General features: G+C 40.3%; 2 protein-coding genes across 4 annotated transcripts in view; one reads left to right on the forward strand and one right to left on the reverse strand.

Annotated features, from left to right (window-relative positions):
* BBS9 (Bardet-Biedl syndrome 9) overlaps window positions 1-20,096 on the reverse strand; it is a 230,301-nt gene extending 210,205 nt beyond the window's left edge. Inside the window, exons 1-5 of one of the 2 annotated variants that reach the window (XM_060781629.2) lie at window positions 19,877-20,096; window positions 15,176-15,299; window positions 13,697-13,847; window positions 12,654-12,718; window positions 9,074-9,187 (exon numbers count right to left, since the gene is read on the reverse strand). In XM_060781629.2, the coding sequence (XP_060637612.2) occupies window positions 9,074-9,187; window positions 12,654-12,718; window positions 13,697-13,847; window positions 15,176-15,287 (442 nt within the window). In that variant the 5' untranslated portion in view covers window positions 15,288-15,299; window positions 19,877-20,096. The remainder of the gene's footprint in view (window positions 1-9,073; window positions 9,188-12,653; window positions 12,719-13,696; window positions 13,848-15,175; window positions 15,300-19,876) is intronic. The other variant, XM_060781630.2, reaches the window with a different exon arrangement.
* A 241-nt stretch (window positions 20,097-20,337) lies between these two features.
* NT5C3A (5'-nucleotidase, cytosolic IIIA) overlaps window positions 20,338-21,425 on the forward strand; it is a 34,041-nt gene continuing 32,953 nt past the window's right edge. The window contains exon 1 of one of the 2 annotated variants that reach the window (XM_060781632.2): window positions 20,338-20,590. Coding sequence is in view for 1 of the 2 variants with exons in the window: in XM_060781633.2 (XP_060637616.2) it covers window positions 20,453-20,590 (138 nt within the window). In the remaining variant the exon portion in view is untranslated. The remainder of the gene's footprint in view (window positions 20,591-21,425) is intronic. The other variant, XM_060781633.2, reaches the window with a different exon arrangement.

Genomic DNA, 21,425 nt, shown 5'->3' on the forward strand with positions numbered 1-21,425 from the left:
TATATGGCTTCTGTTCAATCCAGGGGTAATCGTTTATAGCATCAAGAACAGATCAGATATATAAGTTTACATATACTCCAGTAGGTAGGCAGTCTGTTTTTGAAATATGAAGAGCATTTATAGTTGTTATACTAGTCTACCCAGACTCACAGAGTATTTTGATTCATTATAGTTCCTTTGCCATTCTGATATTTGCTAAATATAGTTAAATATGCTACACGAATCGATAATAATTGTTGATATTAACATTATATAGATTGCTTAAAGTTCCAGTGACACCTATGCTTAAAAATCAGCTCACAGAAACATATACATACAATTCTAGTGTCTGAGAGAAAGAGCTGGTTTAGTAAATAATCATACATCAGTCTAGATCAGTAGTTCTCAACCTGGAGTCCCCAGATGTTTTTGGCCTACAACTCCCGGAAATCCCAGCCAGTTTACCAGCTGTTAGGATTTCTGGGAGTTGAAGGCTAAGAACATCTGGGGACCCCAGGTTGAGAACCACTGGTCTAGTTCAATGGACACTACCTAACAAAACAGCAAAGAACTAAATAAAGGACAGAAGATAACAGTTGATACAAATATTGAATAGAAGAATGAAGATATAATTGACGGAGCAGCACCGGGTGGGCGTGGCCAGGGAACGCCGGCTTCCCTGGCCACGACCACCCGGCGCCGCTCCGTCAATTGCGGACACCCTCTGCTCCGGCCGCTCTGCCTGTGTGGGAGGGAGAAGCCTCCCAGGTGGGTCCTCTGCAGAGCAGAGCGGCCGGAGCAGAGGGTGTCCGCAATTGACGGAGCGGCGCTGGGTGGGCGTGGCCAGGGAACGCCGGCGTGGTGAAGGCAGGTGAACTACAACTCCAAAACTCAAGGTCAATGCCGACTAAATCCAGTATTTTCTGTTGTTCATGGGAGTTCTGTGTACCAAGACTGGTTCAATTCCACCATTGGTGGAGTTCAGAATGCTCTTTGATTGAACTATAAATCCCAGCAAATATAACCCCCAAACGCCACCAGTGTTCACATTTGGACATATTGAGTATCAGTGCCAAGTTTGGTCCAGATCTATCATTGAGTCCACAGTGATTTATGGAGGCAGGTGAACTACAACTCCAAAACCAAAGGACACTGCCCACCAAACCCTTCCAGTATTTTCTGTTGGTCATGGGAGAACTGTGTGCCAAGTTTGGTTCAATTCCAGCGTTGATGGGGTTCAGAATGCTCTTTGATTGTAGGTGAACTATAAATCCCAGCAACTACAACTCCCAAATGTCAAGATTCTATTTTCCCCAAACTCCACCAGTGTTCAAATTTGGGCATATTGAGTATTTGTGCCAAGTTTGATCCCGATCCATCATTGTTTGAGTCCACAATGATCTCTGAATGTAGGTGAACTACAACTCCAGAACCAAAGGACACTGCCCACCAAACCCTTCCACTATTTTCAGTTGGTCATGGGAGAAATGTGTGCCAAGTTTAGTTCAATTCCATCATTGGTGGGGTTCAAAATGCTCTGTGATTGTAGTTGAACTATAAATCCCAGCAACTACAACTCCCAAATGACAAAATCAATTTTTCTGTGTGAAGGACATACATTGGGTTGTTAGGTGTCTTTTGTCCAAAATTGGTGTCAATTCGTCCAGTGGTTTTCGAGTTCTGTTAATCCCACAAACGAACATTACATTTTTATTTATATAGAAGTGTGGGTTTTTGTTTTTTGATTTGGGGGGGGGGGGGGTTGCACTGCAAATAATATATGTGCAGAGTGCATAGGAATTCATTTTTTTTTTCAAATTATAATCTGGCCCTCCAACAGTTTGCGGGACTGTGACCCGGCCCTCTGTTCAAAAAGTTTGGGGACCCCTTACCTAAACACTTTAACCAGCTAGTGGGTTTTTTTTTTGTATTTTTATTATATCAAATTGTTTGAAAAAACACTTTGTACTATGTGCATGTATGCACGCACATGCTACTGTTTATTGCTTTGATGCTAATTTATTAAACACATACTGCAATTATGAAAATGCAGGTTTGAATTTAGATATTTTGATATTTTAGGAAATAATTATTTTAAAATCAATAAAATAGTAGTCCCTTATAAATAGTTGGCTAAACCAAATTGCTTATATTTATGTATTACATATATTCAAAGTGGTTATGTATCAACTGCTTGGAGGCAGACTTACTCCTTAGTAATTCTTTTAATTGACCCTAATCCCATGGGAAGAAGTCATGCAATTTTATTAGAACATGGAGCATGCTGTTTCAGACAGATATGACAGATAGGAAAAAGTGGCTGGTGCACTTAATCAAGAAATAATTTTAACCCACTGAGAATACATTTGAGAAGTGTATCCCTTAGGATTTTGCCCTGGAAAATCCTCAAATAAATCTCAGCTAAACTCAGATACAATAAAAGTCACACTGACCTGTAAATCTACAATGAAATCATAATTTTGTTTTATTACTGGATAAAGCTTCACAGGATGCCACAGTGTGAATGAGGAATAAATTACCCTGCCAATCTCCTGCAAAACTTCCACTAACGCCCCTAACATTCCCTAACGTCTTAACTGCTCTTACATAAGATCAGTTTTCAGTGATAACTACCATCAGACAAGTGGACATAAAGAAAGAGGTCCAACTTCATCCTTTACTACTCCTCCAGCAACTACCTTGCCAATGGATTGAGGATCATATAACAAATATTCAAACCCAAGCAATACTTACAACCTGCCACAAAAAAGAAAATGCAATATTTTGTTTCTGCCTCCATTTTGAAACCAACTTGAGATGGCAAAAACACTCAAGATAGTTCACAAAATTCAATTTTTCAGAAATAATTTTACTATAGTCATATTTAGATATAAGAAATAGTGGCTCACTGCAATGCAAGTGCCTCTGACACATCCTACTTCTTCCTCTCTGCACATGAAGAGGAGACAGAAGGTTTCCATTAACAACCATGACTCCTATTCTTTGAACAGCATGGGAAACCACAGTTTGTAGCAAATCATAAATGAAAACTTCTAATCTCATTCAGTTGCACACAGAATAGAAAGGAGATTCCATAAGACTGCACTACATTCTTGGAAAAAAATCTAATAATGGTGTACTGAATGGCAATATTTAAGAGTATTATAGCAATGGTTAAATGTGATCTAGAGACAAATTGTTGATAAATCCAAATCAAAATTTATATAACTGTCTTGTTTAAATAGAAGCAAAAGACACACTTAACCTTGAAACATAAAACTCAGCTGATAATCTTTTTTCTAACTAGCACCTAATAAAAACCACCCTTGCAAAATTGTGCAAAAGTAAACCCCAGTTTACCTCTCTTATAAGTTTCCTGTTACAAGATTGCATGGTTTTTACATATGTAGTACTTTGTTATTAAAAAGAATTCTTCCTCATAGCACCTTCTTTGTTTTAAGACCAAAACATGCTTTGCCTCCAGGCTGAACTACAATAAAAGTAAAGTGGATTCAGACATTTGGCTGAGAAAAGCTTGGTTTTCTATAGACTTTTTCCCCTTGTATTTTTTTTCTTGTAAAGATTTTCTACTGTTTTAAAAATACAATTGTTTTTTTTATTATTTCTCTTTTGTTTAGCTGGATCCATGGATTAACATAAAACAGATGTGTAATTCTAGAAGCCATTTGATATTTTTCAATAACATAAGAAGTCCTTACAATGCTACTTGTGTTAAAATTTGCAGAGTGGCCCTAAAAACACTAGACAGCACTCAATGGTCATTTTCTAAAAATTAAAAAGTCCATCCCCATGCACAGACATTGAGGGGGAGGAGCCATGAGACACAGTCGAAGCAAACACACATAAGAACAATGCATAGAGACATTGAACTTTGCTCCAGATTTACGTGAGCTGATCTTCAGTTCATCACAGAAATATTTTAATACGATTTTTGTAGATCCCTAATTGCAAAGATCCGGATGATTGTGGCTTTATAAATGCAGGTCAATAAAAACTGAAGAAGCAAAAAGTCTGCCCATGACAGCTAGCCACCACTATGAACCACTCATAAATCCAGGAACACTGCAGACCTACACTGTGGTGTTAACTTTAGAAATTATTGCCTTAATATTAAATTTTGCAGTCCATATACTGAAACCAAATCAAGTTGTTACAGTTTCAAATATCAAACCACTGATTACAACTAGAGGAAATCATAGCCATAAGAAATGATGTGAACATCCACCTTACAGATGCAATATGGAGATGCTGGTGAATTGAATTGGCTTAACCAATAGTTGTACAGTATTATCATCTAGTTATTTATTCCAGATGCTGTAAAAACAATGTAACGCAATGTGGAAATACTTTATCTAATCTCCAAATTCCTGATTTTGGCATTAAGCCCACTACGAAGAATGAAAAACAAATGGGTATGATAAAAGATACATGATAGTTCAGCAATACTGAAACAAAACCAAAGACATTTGTAACAACAAAAGACAGGGGAGATGTTCTCAGCCCACATCTGAATAGAGCCCTTGGTCTTTGGGATCTAGAGAACACATTGACAGACTTGTAAAAATGAGGTAATGATAAGAGATTGTCCACCCAGAAACTGACAACCACCATTGGTTCAGCTGGCCAAACACAAGAAATTTGCTCAAGATTCTAAGTGTAAGATAGAAGTAAAGTTCAAGTTTCAAAACACTGAGCAGACGTATTCTGAGGAGGCTGCCTGGTCCTGTGTCTCTTTCTAACGGTGACATTCTTCCAAGCTTGAGGGTTGTCCACATTTGAAGTGGTTCTATATTTGAAGCATCATGAGATACATGATACACTAAAAGTAGTAGCCATCTTCACTGCCCATCACCTCCACTAGTCGATACTGCTGTTTTGTTTTACCATTTTCTTCCAGCATTGCACTACTGCTACCCACTACTTTCATTTTCTAAGAACGCTTCTAAGGACACATCTGTGACCTACAGACATTCTTCAAATTAAGAAACAGCCTAAACACAGGTGCTTCTCTTTGCAGTACGGCAACCTCCATGTTCATCTGTTTTACACATCTGAAAATAATAATAATAATAATAATAATAATAATAATAATAATAGCTTTATTTTTTTACCGCGCCAATCATCTCCCCTAGGGGACTTGGAGCGGCTTACAAGGGACACACTCAAGATTACAATTAAAACACACATGTAAAACACTTTAACCAATTACATCAGATAAAACAAATAACAACACAATAGAAAGCAATATAAAAACAATACGGCTAAAAGAAACATAGCTGAGGTACAGATTCAATGAGTGAAATACATTTTTACAGTAGCACAGAAAAGTGCAACAATATGGTAAACTGGGCAGGAAATGCACATATAACACATATTGAGGTAGAATGTATGCCAGTGTAAAGTGCGGGAAAACATATTTTAAACTATCTGGAAGGGCAGAGAAGGAGTTTTTTTCAGCCCTACCAGTGTGGGAGTCCTCTTCCAGAGATAGCTAGACTGGACCCTCTCTGCTCTCCATTCACCATCAGGTAATTTTTAAAAAAATAGACATCGGATAGGTAAATTGCTAATGAATATTTTTCGGTGGGTGTCTGTGCTGTACTTTTGAATTCTATATTCTTGATTGGTGCTTTAATATGATAGTTTCTTTGTTTTTAACTCATCAGGTTTGTGTTTTATCTTGTAAGCCACTTTGTTGTAAACTGTCTTTGGTCCCATGTTGCAGAAAAGCCAGGACAGAAATACAGTCAATAAAATAGCATACACTTGGACAGTTTCACCATGGAGGCAGCAATTTGTAAAGTTTGCAGTATTGAGCAATTTCATTCACATATTTTCTATTCCAGCAACCTTGCAATGTATCCCCATTCATAAAGACAGTAAACAAAGCTAAAATTAAAAAGTACTCTTCATAGTTCAATGTTAAGGGTTCTTTTCCATGCAGGAGATTAACGTAACTTCCTGATCGTTATGATGCTACCACTCTTCAGGTACTTTCTTTTATTCAGTTTGTCAGTTGTCACCAAAATCTTTGGTGTGATATATTTTTAAGTATCAAGAAATACATTAGTGCCCTCTAGTGTTCACATATATGTATGCACATAAATAAAATGACAAAATGACAAAAGTTTTCACGTATGTACGTATCTGTTTTGAAAAACGGACTCCAGTTGGTCCAGCTTTTCTGGCTCTTTTGTCCAACTGAAATGGCATTTTTCCCCATATGCAGCAGACCACGAGGCTATTAAATACTGCTGCTTTTGATTTCCCTTCTTCCACATGGAGCGCAAGCTGCGGCCAGCCACGTACAGTGAATTGGGTATCCCAATCCTCTGCTGCCTGTTGAACCACTCTGAAGGGAAGAAAGCCGTGACATGTCAGGTCTATAAACATAGGGGCGGCCACCTCCATTTTCAGTTGCACCTGGGCTTTGGAAGGAGAAGGTACTCCAGATCTTCTCAATTGCAACTGACTTCCTGCTGCCGCTCACAGGTCTAGCTTCAGCTTGCCTTCTGCCAGTGCCTTGCTTTCAGACTCAAAAAGAAAGCAAAGCAATCTATTTCTTTTTCTATTTATATTTATTTAATCTTACTTTATTCCATTTATTTATTTTTAATGGGACTGTCGGGAACGTGAGGGTAGGTGGGGTGCGCGTTCGTGTTTGGGTGGTAGGAATTGGAAAGGGCTTTCAGTCAGCCTAGCCTCTTGCTTCTGTCTCCTCTCCGTCTCCAAAAGTGGAAAAGAAGCAAAGCAGCCAGCTGGCAGCAGCCAGGTCAGTCTCTTTTCTGGGGGGAACTCTTTCTCTCCTTCAGTCTCTCTCTACTCTCTTTCAACCCCATTCTCATTTTATTTCTAATCTTCCATCAGTCAGCATTGAAGGGATTTTGAAAGAAAGTTACTTGTGTGGGAAGGAAGAGAGCTTTTTCAAAATATTATAATAAAGCTACTTACTTTAACTTTTAGGATTAATTCACTCACAACAGGATTAAGGGTGGGGTGAACTCTCTCCCTTCTTCCTATAACCTTTACCAACTGCTGCCTGCCTGTCCTGTGCCTGTGCCTGTGTTTCTTTAAACCTTTTCTGTCCTTACTATGACTTAAACTTTTAGAATCTATAACAAATAATCATCAATCATCATCAATAACAAATGGGGAGGGGGAGGAGTGGCTGGCTTGCCTTTGATTTAGGGCTTCCTTCTTTCTTTTGGGGCTCTCTGGAAATAAATTCATCCAAAAACTGCCCGTTTCAACCTTTCCTTTCCTAATAACATTACCAAACCTGGTGTATTACAACTTCCTTCCAGTCATATTAATTTTAAGGGCCAGTGCGGTAGGAGGGAAACTCTCTCTCTCCTTCAACCTGAACCTTTACCTTTACCACCAACTACCTGCTGCTGTGCCTGTGTTTCTTCAACCTTTTCTGTCCTTACAAGAGGATTACTATAGCTTAAACTTTTAGGATACATAATACATCATCATCATCAATCATCATCACTAACAAACAATAAGTGGGGCAAGTGGCTGGCTTGCCTTTAATTCAGGTTTTCATTCTTTCTTTTGGGACCCTCTGCTCCAAAAATATCACCTCAGGAGAGGAAATATTATACAACCAAACACCCTTTTGGTTTTTTCCCTTAACATTTGTACTATAATATAAATATTTTGCACCTTTGTAGTGTTAACCATCTGATGTATATTAGATAGTAACAGTGCAATTAAAAGCATTTTGAGTTTGTGAATCGACAAAATGCAAGAAGTCAATGCAAAGTTTAATATTTCTGCACAGTATAAAGACAGACACAACCTTATACACTCAGTTAAAATTGACATAAAAGGTAATGTGACAAGACATGGGGCAGTACCTTACAAAGTAATGTGAGGTTTTATTCCCAGATGCTCTTCAGAAATGGAAACATAAAACTAGAAGTCTAATAAATGATTGTGCAACTCCACAATTATGAAGCTGTGTTTCTAAAAAATCATTTCACATTTTTCTTTCATTTCTATCGCTTTCTTGTGCTCTAAAACAAATACAACAGATTATGTAATGTGTTGTGGTATCAAAAAGAGACTACAGGCAATTTTGGCATATATTTCCAAGATCACCGTGGAAAACTTCAGTGAGAATATGCATGAACACATGACAACAGAAATGTGCTGAGATCAGCATAATTTTACATAAACTGAAAACCAGCATTACCATGATGTACACTTTAAGATGATAATGGCTGCAAACTAACATCCTCTCAATACAGAATAAATATTTGTAAATATAGCAACATTGCACAATGTATGTCAATGACAGGAAGCTATCGTGTGCAATAGCTGTATGTATAATTCTGCTCCCACTACTGGCAGCTGAACATGTCCACTGTGCTATGATGAATAATTCACTTCACATACATAGAATGACTAATATATTATGAAAAGGAATTGTAGCCAAAGTGTGTTTACCTCCTAGGTTATATGTGTGTTTCTCCCAGGACTTTTGAAAAGTACATGTACCAAATGTTACTATGAGTGCACAGTGCATTTTTTTTAAATAAAAGATTTTTTAAAATGTGAACAGCATCCAGAAAAAAATATAGGATTTTAATGAAATCCAATCTTGCATAGTTTTATGATGTTAGTAATCTTTATTTTTCTCTCCATACTGTACCAGACTCTTGATAATCTTGGCTCCACATCCCCTGCAGCCTACTGAGTAACATGGTCATGATGTTAGGAGATTATGAATACTGTAATCTAAAAAACAGCACCTTTCACTTATTGCAAGATATGCCAAGCATGCTTCATTCCTATCATGCTTACCTCACCATTTCCAACTGCCTAGAAAATAATATTACTACGAGTGATGTCCTACCCTTTGTACCTGGTAGCATGTACAAAGCTGTTTTGTTTATTATGAGCAGACCTCATAATTTAACATTTTTTCTCCTCTAGATGTCACTGATATTGCCCCAGGACCTCCTTACAGCAAGAGATAATCTCCCCACTGTGCATCCTGTAGTATCTGAAAGAGAACTGTAATTGTTATTAAAGGAAAATAACTTAGTCTTAGTTTTGAATTTACCTTTTATGCCTCCAAATGGTCCATAAGTCATGTTGTAGGCTGTTCGCTGAAGAGTGTGCTCATACATACGTTTTAACTGAAATTGGTTGCCATGTTCAATATTTCCCAAGCTTCCTATTAAATACAAAGAAGGAAACACAAATTATGCTTGTACAATTATCCTCTTTCTGCAAAAATCATGTCACGAAAAATATAATGCTCTGATTATATACTTATATATGAATCAACCTCATTTATGAGTTGAGGACAGGCTTTGGGGCAAAATAATATGATCTTTTAGGTTCTCCCAGGAGGAACTCTTGCCTTTTGCCACACAGAGAAGGGTGTGGTTCCATTTTATAAGATTTAAGGTACAGTATTCACTATGACCAGTAGATAAGCCGGCCCAAGTTTTTGGGTTTATTTTTTTACTAAAATTTCTAGACTTATACATGATTATATAATGTACATTTCACCTATGATTATACTGTTGCACTCAACACTACATTGCATCTTATCACGTACTGCTACTCCATATGGCATTCATAAGTAAAGATAACGGTTTCCCCTGACATTAAGTCTAGTCGTGTCCAACTCTGGGGGGTGGTGATCATCTCCATTTCTAAGCCGAAGAGCTGGCATTCTCTGTAGACACCTCCAAGGTAATGTGGCAAGCACGACTGCATGGAGCACCATTACCTTCCTGCCAAACCAATACCTATTGATCTACTCACACTTGCATGTTTTCGAACTGCTAGGTTGGCAGAAGCTGGGCCTAACAGCGGGAAATCATCCCGCTCCCTGGATTCAAACTGCTGACCGAAGTTCAGCAGCTCAGTGGTTTAACCTGCTGTGCCACCAGGGCCCCTTGACATACTATAATAGCCTAAATATTAAATTGAACTTACAACAAATTGAATGAAAATTTAAAATACATCAAATTACTATGACAACAGCATTCAACCGTTAAGAAATATTCTAACTTGAGCCCTGCATTTCCTCCAGTAATTCTGTTACTTCCAGAGATTATTTCCTACTAGTTGATACGTAAAGGAAAAACTTAATTGCAAAATAAGTGTAATACTATATCTATAAATATACAGATATACACATTCATGCATGGCTCCACTTATTGAAGGACATCTTTGAGAACATCATTTTTAAAACTTAGAGAAATTTTGGTCTTAAGATTTCAACTGGATCAGTGTACATCATCACAAATCTAAACTTTTCCAGCAGTTCGTTGTAAAAGATGCCATGGAAGAGATTCACTCAAATGACTTAGCAGCTTTGCTCTCCGTTTCCAGCGATATGAGGTACAAGTCAGGAATATGACTGGTGTGAGTCAGAAAAAAGACAACATGCTCAAAGTTGTGTTTTGTGGGGGCTTTTTTAGTTGTAATTTTACACATTTTAGAGTTACAATATGTCATAATGTCTCTGTAAAGAGAGAAACTGGGGGAGTCTGGTTCGAACAAGTCAACCCAAGCTCAGGAAAAGCTGAAATAGAGCCAGAGCTAGTCAGAGATGATAAAGACTTGAATAAGGAATTTTAACTACAGTGTCAGCCATCACAGGCTCTTGCAAGGCTTAGACTTCGCCTCCCAGCTATGCTATTAATCACTTTTATCATGCCTCATTTTCTACTTCATGTGTGGTATGAGTCTCTCTTTAGCTTGAGCAAATGAAGGGAGATACTTAGAAAAACTAGAAACCTGTAGAGGAGGAACTGGCCCCATGTCTACCACAATATCACTTAGCTGGAGGATCTGGTTATTCATCCGTCACCTATTCAGTGTGTTCCTGTTCTTGCCAGTATTCCCTCTTTTAGTTGAGCAGAAGAGAGATTAGCAAAACACAGGAAAAGAAAGAGGAGCTGGAACTGTGGGCTCAGTGAAGTGGCATGTAGGGCTGGTGCTTCTTGCATATCACAAATCTTTGTTCCAAATATTGGCACACAGGCCACCCAAACAGCCCCATCACTCACCTCCTGAGGACAGGACTGCCATGTGAATGATCACATGGCAACTCCAACTCCAGGAGCCACATTTCATATTCACAAAAACATGAGCACAAAAACCATGAAAGTGGGAGGCTGACTGTATAATCTTGACTACTGTATTTTTCTGTGGGATAACATATGAAGTCAACTTCCTAAATGTCCTTGTCCTCTAATGTTCTAAACATAGTGCAGAGCAAGCCCACCACTAAAAATCATACAAGTGGCAAGTTACGTAATTTTTCAATTTAGCCTATGGCTAATGGCAAGATCAAGTTTTAACATTCAGAAGTAGCATGTAGGACCATAATACTTTTGTAGACATTGAGGGATCTTTCAAAATGTATACTTTTTGGAGCTTCTGAGAGTTGAAGTCCAAAAGATCTAAAGAGTCAAAGTTTTCCTATTCATGACAATGAGGATGGGGAAATGTCATGCTGAATAGGCCAAAAATGAAAGTATCCTTTCAATCACCAATAAGTACTCTTAGGATCTCCAAATAATTTTAGAATCCAGTCCTCACAATTCTTAGCCACTGGACATGCTGACTGTGACTAATGGAAGTTGGAGTCAAAAAACATCTAAAATAGGCCTGCGCAACTTGGCAGTTGTAAAGGGCCACTTCTAAAAATAAACTTATGTGGGCCACTCCTCCTCCCCCCTCTTCACACACACTTAATCACAATTGGTTGCAACTCATCACATGACTACTGGTATGCCCCGACCCCTCTTCACCAGTATGAGGCTGGTGAAGGACTTCCCTTCACTATAATCGGCACTTCCCCTGCCTGCCTTCTGTGGGTCAAAGCCCTTTGTGGGCTACATCTGGCCTGTGGCCCAAATGTTGTGCAGGCCTGATATAGAGGGACACAGGTTGGCCTTCAAAGACAGGCAGTGTACGTTCCTTCAGATGTTGCTGGACTGGAACTCCCACCACTTCAACCAGATCAGACAATCATAAGGGAAGCTCAGAGCTGTAGCCCAACATCATTAGAATGACACGTGAGCACAACTAATGACTAATGAAGATGGATGCATCAAAACAGCAATGTGTGTGGCCTCTCAGATCAGCATTCCAAAATGTTGGCCCTCCAGCTATGTAGGAATTCACCTCTCAGAAACTTCAGTCAGCTTTGTCAACAGGCAGTAATTCTAGTAGTGAAGTCCAAAACATAATGAAGACCAAAATTTGGGAACACTGATCTGAGTAACACATTTAACAGTGTATCCATATTTATTATTCACCTGCTGTGCTAAGTATTACATGTTTATTTTTATCCTTTTACTAATCAGTACTCTTTAGCAAAAAACATTTTTCTCCTCTCTCTAGTTCTCCGTGTAAACATATTTGCTACTGTTAGAAAGGATTTTACGGGTTCAACTGACACAAAATTTTCACCTTACTATGCGCTTTATATATTGTATCCCACCAAAGATTAATATTTATTATTAGTCCTCAAGAACAGGATGCATGTTTGTTCTTTGTACCAATAGCTTATACTAAATATGTAAACTGCATCTGAAATATTATTACTGCTTAACAAGGAAAATCTGGGAAGAGGTAGGAATGATCATCATAATCTAAAGACATTTGCTTTTTACCTGAGACAGCATATACACACAACTTTTTGCAATGTAGTACAGCTAAATGAAGCAGTTCCGTACCACTGCCAAGAAAAGAAAAAAGAAAAAAAATGTAAGATGCCTTTTAAAGAAAATTGCATTAATTGTAGCAGATCAGTGGCACTAGTATATAACTTTTAAAATCTCTGGCACACAGTGCATTTCAAAGAGCATGCAAATGCAAGAATCATCACAAATTATGACCAGAATTCTGCTGCCAATGAGTTCTAGAAATGACTGGACATATACTGTGCAGTTAGTGTCTTAGGTCAATTAAGCAATACTGCTAGTCAACATGGGTTATGTAGCACAATTACTGCATAGTTTCATATGCAGATGTTTACCATACACAAGCCCAACGTAGGATCTGCATTTACATCTATGTTCAAGCCTCTCAACTTCCTTCTAATTCCAAAAACAGTTTTTATCTTTGGGAGCATGAGGGGAAAAACCATGCTCGTCTATTATTTTATGATATACCATACATGCACAGCAGTTTTCTCATTATATGGAGGAAATGTATTGGAGCACCTCTACAACATCCCAACCATTATAAACTGAGAATACCAACAAATATTCTGTATTTTATTAAATATTAATGAAATATTTTAAAATTGCACATTTCTCTACATTGATTACAATGCAATTAATCTCTTATTTCAAATCTCTATTAATATTTAAACTGCCATACAAATAAAAATTGAGGCCATCTCACTAAGCATTAAAATTTAGGAATAAGAAAACTTCAGATTCACATGCTTCCTTATCTCCTTTTGAATGCTGATATCCTCTTTACTTTACTAGAGTTCAGGCCAGACGCATCAGTAACATATAGTATGTCATCAAGAAATGAAGTACCAAAATCCATGTTGGTTCTAGTGTAACTACCACAAAGTAATCCCGAAACACTTCACAAAATATATCTAGTCTACCCCAGAGAACCAAATTAGCTGGGATGATAAACTCCCTTCATCCGAGTCTCCCAATTAGCATGATCATTAGCAGCAAGACTGTTTACTTACGAAACGAATTTTCCTACTTCCACCTGCAGTATTGGATCACGTAATTGCACTTCCAACAACAAATCTTCAGGTTGCACAGAGTCTCCTGGTTTTATTGGATGTGGATTATAGATTCTAAGAAACCCCATATAACTGCCCACAATAATTTTATCTGAAAAATAAATGTATCCAAGTCATAAAAATAAGCTTGTACAAAAATATTTTCTGTTACCCTTGTTCTTCTGTACCAGACAGAATTCTATTATTGCAATCCCATGTATTTTCTAGAATACACTGTAAAAAAACCTCAGTAGGACTTACTTTCAAATAAACATATAATAGATCAGATGGCAAAAAAATGTTTAGCTAACATTATTAACTTTATTTATAGCCCACCTTTTCCCTCAAAATTAAGACTCAAGGCAACTCACAACACTAAAACAACACAGTATATTTTTTTAAAAAAGTTGTTTCATTAAAATAAACTCTAACATTAAAGACAATTAAAACATAAATTAGAAAAATTAAAAAAAATAAATCACAATAGAGTGCACTGTTAAGGCCCTTTCTTTAAAAACAGACAGTTCTCTCAAGACTGCAAAAACAAAATATTTTCTGCCAACAGAGGGTCAGCAAAGAAGGCAGCAGTCTAGAGCAGGCTTGTTCAACTTGCAGTCCAAGAACCCGACAAAATCACAAACTTACTCAGAATATTAAGAATTTTGGGGAATTCAATTATATGGTTTTTAAGCAAGAACTTTGTAGGGGACTACAGAATGGAATAAGCAGAATATATTGCACCTACAAATATTGCAGGAGTATTATTCATAATTTGTATTGTAATTGCAAAAGTTCAGCCAGAAAAAACCATAAACTGTTGAAAGTAACTAATAAAATAAAGAGCAAGAGGACTCTATTGAAATGTTGCATAAAATTAATTCTGAAAAAGTATTTTGTACTAAGCAAGGCACCAATATGTGCCATATACTCTCACTATTTATGGCCTAGGGAAGCAATGACTGTGGCTTCAGTGGCAGTGTGTGAACAAAGTTATGGCAGTGTGTGAACAAAGGAGCAACAACAGGAAGGCCCACTTTCACACCCTCACCATGTTTAACTGAGTAAATATTCTCCTTGCCAATACTAAAGATTTCTGGCTCTAGGTTTGATTTCCAGGAATACACTCAGCCTGTGAACCTATACCTTCAGATAAAGTGTTGTCTCATGCAGCACAGCCTGAATCCCTGTTCTCTGATCTGCCTTTTGGCTGGCTATGAGCCTAGATTAAGGCTCAATTTATTCATTCTAAGCATATCAACACAAATTTATATCCCAGTAAGCCTAATAAGGCATCTTTCCCCACACTCTTAAAAGTGAGTTTTTAAAAACTCACTTGGAATTTGCAATCTCTACTTTGTGAAAATGTCATTAGACACATGTGGCTACAAGTAATAACATGTATAAACAGTATCAGTTACGTATCTAGCAATATGCACTTACCTTGCTCATTACTGCTATTGTCAACATTAGCAACACATAAACATCCTTGATCAAATTCTTCATTGTTGCCAACTGCTGTAGACCACCACTCACGGGCCTTAAATAAAGACATCTTCCCTCAGGCCTAGTTGGAGAAAAAAACAAAATGCTTAAGCAAACTTGTCATTAATAAGGTATTTTTTTCTGAATACTGCATGAAAGTATTGTGTTAACTATACAACTTGTTCAACCTCCCCATACTTCTTTTCTTTAATAACAGACTATACAGTGATGTTTTTAGTACTTTTTTCATGTTCTACAAAAGAACAAGTACAACTCAATTTGAAAATGCAGCTGTTGTCACAGAGAGGCAGAAATATTCCAGTCTACGGATGCCCTAGTAGTGTTTTTCATTCTAGATCCCAAGTAGCTTTTTAAAAGTCATTAAATGTATTCCATATAGATCTCTACTGTAATTGCCTTGGAGTTGCCCTTGTGACTTCAGATAAGGAACTCAATCCAGCAGGACACAAATAGGCTGTTCTAATACCTGCCTCCAGTTATCTAGCACGTGGTGAAAGAGAAGAGGCTAAAGATTCAATAATCCTTCACTTGGCTCAGCAGCACTAAGAAAGACACATTAAACAAATACTTTAAACACACACTTTTCAACATTTTTTGCAAAAGCGCTGAAGGGGCTCCATGAAAAGTCTTAAAAATCAAATTTATAATTGATTTTATAATAAAATCACACTCAACTCTCTAATACACAGGAAGGGGAGAGTGTAGTTTACCTTCAAACACCAACCCACCAATGAAAGTTAGTTGATCTGAGATCATCCGAAACTCCGGATGATCTCCCCCAGCGGCTTCATGTAGATGTTAAACAACATTGGGGACAGTATCCGAGATCAACTAACTGTGGGAATTCTTCAGGGAAAGTTCTGCAAAAGTTCCTTGCGCAATGATAGAATGAGCTTGGCTTTTTCAGCAATATCAAGGAGGTTGTTTGTTTTATAAATACTAGCGTACCATTAAGTTCTACTTCATTTTTGTCTCCTGGGTGCATGATACGAAACAAGTTGTTTTACGGGAGAGTATATATTTTTGGGCACTGAAAAACATTTCTAAAGCTCAGCTGTTTTATGCACTTTCAAATCTCTGTTTTCCTAATAGAGCAGAGATAACAGGTTATTCAGTTTAACAATTGAAACCAATGCTTTGTGTAATTATATTTGGTTGTATACCACAAGAGAAGGTTCTATTCTAAAGGGTTTTTGGCTCTTCTCTGGAAGGTCATGCTTCTCCATAAAATTTATGTACTCCAAAAGTTGTTTTCCAAAAAGTTCTAAATGCAATTTTCAAAAAATATGGTGTCGCAAAGTGCCACAACACGGAGTCAATGAGGAGACTAAGGATGCTCTTGTGTCATGACAAATTGTTTGGAAAGTTAATCTATGTGGGTTTTTTTGTGTATTTTACCTGGGTGTTTTAACTGTGTTGTGAGGAGAGGTGGGTAACAAATAAACTTTTGGCATTATCATAACTGAGGGCCCTTCCATACAACCATATAACTCAGAATATCAAGTCAGAAAATGCCACAATATCAGCTTTGAACTGGAGCCCATATAGCTGAAAAAATCCCACATTATCTGCTTTGAACTGGACCAGGGGGTTCTCAAACTAAGGCTCACGGGCCACATGCGGCCCTCCAAGGTCATTTTCTCGGCTCCTAGTCTAAACTTTAGACTTAGGGTCACCCTAAGTCTGAAACAACTTCAACTTACACAACAACAAGAATCTGATTTAACATGACTATCTGATCAGCCAAAAGCAGGCCCACCATTCCCACTGAAATACTGGTAGAGTGTGGAAAACTGTTGCCAGATCAGACTTCCCAAGGTATGGGTGCAGCTGGTGCACAAGCTTTAACTATGCAAAAGCTCCCCTGGCCACCTGGGGTTCCAAGCTCAGCGATGAATCCAGGATCACTCCCAAGCTGCAAACCTGCGTCTTCAGGGGGAGTGTAACCCCATCCAACACAGGCTGTAACCCTATGCCCTGTTCGGCCTTTCTACTGACTAGGAGGACCTCTGTCTTGTCTAGATTCAGTTTCAATTTTTTAGCCCTCATCCAGTCCAACACAGCAGCCAAGCACAAGTTCAAGGTCTGAACAGCCTCCTTAGTAACGGGTGGGAAGGAGTGACAGATTTGGACGTCATCTGCATACAGATAACATTGTACTCCGAAACTCCGGATGATCTCCCCCAGCGGCTTCATGTAGATGTTAAACAACATTGGGGACAGTACTGAACCCTGAGGGACTCCACAAGATAATGGTTGTGGAATCGAACAGGTGTCACCCAATAACACTTTCTGGGACCGTCCCTCCAGGAAGGACTGGAGCCACTGCAGAGCAGTACCTCCAAGTCCCATTTCTGTGAGGCGTCTCAGAAGGATACCGTGGTCAACGATATCGAAGGCCGCTGAGAGGTCCAGCAGAACCAACAGGTACACACTCCCCCTTTCTAGCTCCTGGTAAAGATAATCTAAGGCAGGGGTCCTCAAACTATGGCCCAAGGGCCGGATACGGCCCTCCAAGGTCATTAACCTGGCCCTCGCTCAGGGTCAAGTTAAGTCTGAAATGACTTGAAAGCACACAACAATAATCCTACCTCATTAGCCAAAAGCAGGCCCACACTTCTCATTGAAATACTAATAAGTTTATATTTGTTAAAATTGTTCTTCATTTTAATTATAGTATTGTTTTAAGTGTTTTTTGTACTACAAATAAGATATGTGCTGTGTGCATAGGAATTCATCCATGGTTTTTTTCAAATTATAATCCGGCCCTCCAACAGTTTGAGGGACTGTGACCTGGCCCTCTGTTTAAAAAGTTTGAGGACCCCTGTACTAAGGTGGCCAAGGCTGTTTCATTTCTATGTCCTGGCCTAAAGCCAAACTGCGCTGGTTCTAGATAATCGGTGTCTACCAAGAACCCCTGGAGTTGCGAAGCCACCACACGTTCCATATATCCCGGTTCCAAACAGATAATGTGGGATTTGATCCAGCTGTGTGGAAGGGGCCTTGCAATCTCCTCATTCAACAAAATGAAGTTCAACAGGGACAAATGCAAAATACTCCACTTTGGCAGGAAAAACGAAATGCAAAGATACAGAATGGGGGACAACACCTGGCTTGAGAGCAGTACATGTGAAAAAGATCTTGGAGTCCTTGTGGACAGCAAGTTAAACATGAGCCAACAATGTCATGTGGTGGCAAAAAAATCCAATGGGGTTTTGGCCTGCATCAATAGGAGCATAGTGTCTAGCAGGGCCGTAGCCAGAAGAAAATTTCGGGAGGGGTTGAAATTTTGGGGGGGGGGGGGGCTGGTTGAAAATTTCTCAGGGGGGTGGGGTTGAAACCTGCCTCCTAGCTCACACTGAAGCAAAGAGCACAACACAGGGCAGAGTAGCCTTCATTAGCCTGCAGCTCCGCCCCAGTCAACCACCTCCACCAAGTCTGGCCTCCTTAATGAGAACATTCAATACCCCCCCCCCCCAAAGTTGGTTGCTTCGCTACATTGGCTATTGCTGTAAGTAATCACAGTGTGAATAAATTGTCAATATTTGCTTGAGATAGTGCTTGCAGTTCTGGAGGGACTCTTAATTTTTTGCATCTCATAGACTTAGCATGGGGATTGGGTTAACCAGTTAAAATTCATGAGTAAACCAGGTTTTTTTAAAAATCTGAAACATTTCGGGGAGGGGGTTGAACCCCTAAAACCACCCCCTCGCTACAGGCGTGGTGTCTAGATCTAGGGAAGTAATGCTACCTCTCTATTCTGCTTTGGTTAGACCACACCTGGAATATTGTGTCCAATTCTTGGGCACCACAATTCAAGAGAGATATTGACAAGCTGGAATGTGTCCAGAGGAGGGCGACTAAAATGATCAAGAGTCTGGAGAACAAGCCCTATGAGGAGCGGCTTAAAGAGCTGGACATGTTTAGCCTGAAGAAGAGAAAGCTGAGAGGAGACACGATAGCCATGTATAAATATGTGAGAGGAAGTCATAGGGCAAGCTTGTTTTCTGCTTCCTTGGAGACTAGGATGCGGAACAATGGCTTCAAGCTACAAGAAAGGAGATTCCATCTGAACATGAGGAAGAACTTCCTGACTGTGAGAGCTGTTCAGCAGAGGAACTCTCTGCCCCGGAGTGTGGTGGAGAGTCCTTCTTTGGAGGCTTTTAAACAGAGGCTGGATGGCCATCTGTCAGGGGTGCTTTGAATGCAATATTCCTACTTCTGGGCAGGGGGTTGGACTGGATGGCCCATGAGGTCTCTTCCAACTCTATGATTCTAAGTCAGTGGTTCTTAACCTGGGGTCCCCAGATGTTTTTGGCCTACAACTCCCAGAAATCCTAGCCAGTTTACCAGCTATTAGGATTTCTGGGAATTGGAGGCTAAAAACATCTGGGGACCCCAGGTTGAGAACCACTGTTCTAAGTGAACGTCCACCCTGCGACTAAGCTCCCATGGCGCTGATTCCTGTCGCTGCAGCTCTGTTCAAGGGACTCGCTTCTGGGTACCAATTTGCAAGACTGGACTGTCAGGCTGCTCTGTTAATCCATGCTTTTTTGTTGCTAAGCCGCCTTGAATTACCGAGAACACGTGCAGAGGCTCGGGAGGCTGCTTGCTTGCCAAGGAGTCCCTTCCACTCACCCAGAGACGGTCCTCTTTCCCGCCCGTGAGGGAAGCCTAGCGAAAGTTGAGGCTCCCCTCAGCAACAGCAATACCTCTTCGGTGCAACTGCAGCCTAGCCTCTCCTCAGCGCCGCCATCTTTCCTCCCGTTGTCATGGCGCCCCACAAAACCAAAATAGCGACTCCGCCTCGCGCCCGCCTCCAAACCAAAGGCGCTAGGCGGCGCAGTGCACTCTGGGAGGTGTAGTCTCCGTGCGCCGTGCGCTGAGGGAACGCTGTGGATTGTACCATTATGTTTTTAAGGGGAGGTGAAGAGAATAAGAAAGGTCCGCCACACTATCGGTAAGGCTCATTCCGTCGTTGTTTTCCAGCTGATATTCAAAAGTGGCAAAAGGGTTTTGAATGTCAAATTTAAAGAGACAATTAAAAAGAAATGACTTGGAGCCTCCTCGGGTCGGAATGGTATCGCCCACTAGACCCGGCAGTTCCTTTTCCTCACAGTTGGTCGGCTGAGGGAGCGGAAGCGGCGAAGGAAGGGAGGACTTCTGCCCCTTTGCCGGGTCTTTCAGTGCTGCCCGTGCCTCCTCTTTCCCGCCATGGACAAGAGCGCGGTGGCCAGAATGGGAGCCGTGGCCAGCGCCAGCGTGTGCGCCCTGGTCGGAGGAGTGGTCCTGGCCCAGTACATCTTCACCGTGAAGAAGAGGACGGGCCGCAAGACCAAGATTATAGAGATGGTGAGCGAGGGAAGGCGGGAGGGGCCAGTCACCTGTGTCCAGGGGCACTGAGCTGCTGAACTTGCTGAGCGAAAGGTCAGTGGTTCTAATCCAGGGAGCTGGGTGAGCTCCCATTGTTAGCCACAGCTTCTTTCTGCCAACCTGAAGCCACAGGTTCCCAGCTTGGGTGTGATCTTGGACTCGTCGCTGAGCCTGGAACCCCAGTTTCAGCGGTGACCAGGGGAGCATTCGCACAGTTAAAACTTGTGCGCCAAGTCTGACTTGGCCACGGTAGTCCACGCTCTGGTTACATCCCGTATAGACTTACTTAGGCGATCCCTCGCTTTCCGAGGATGATTGTCTTCCAATATTCTTGTGGGTCCGTATGTGGCTGTGGAGCCCTATTCTTGCTCTGCATCTTCTTCCGCAGTGAGGGCATTGGTTTCCAGGTGGAAGGCGGTCTCGGTCAGGGTTGGCTTGGCACGCCTTCCTCTTGGCACTTTCTCTTTTTCACCCTCCACCCTCCATTCTGCAGCACTGCTGGTCACAGCTGACCTCCAGCTGGAGCACTCAAGGGCCAGGGCTTTCCAGTTCTCACTGTCTATGCCAGAGTTTTTAAGGATGGCTTTGAGCCCGTCTTTAAATCTCTTTTCCTGTCCTCCAACATTCCGTTTTCCGTTCTTGAGTTCGGAGTAGAGCAACTGCTTTGGGAGACGGTAGTCGGGCATCCGGACAACATGGCCGGTCCAGCGGAGTTGGTGGCGGAGGACCATCGCTTCAATGCTGGTGGTCTTTGCTTCTTCCAGCACGCTGACGTTTGTCCACTTGTCTTCCCAAGAGATTTTCAGGATTTTCC

This window comes from Anolis sagrei, chromosome 6, assembly GCF_037176765.1.
Source record: "Anolis sagrei isolate rAnoSag1 chromosome 6, rAnoSag1.mat, whole genome shotgun sequence".
Classification (NCBI taxonomy): domain Eukaryota; kingdom Metazoa; phylum Chordata; class Lepidosauria; order Squamata; family Dactyloidae; genus Anolis; species Anolis sagrei.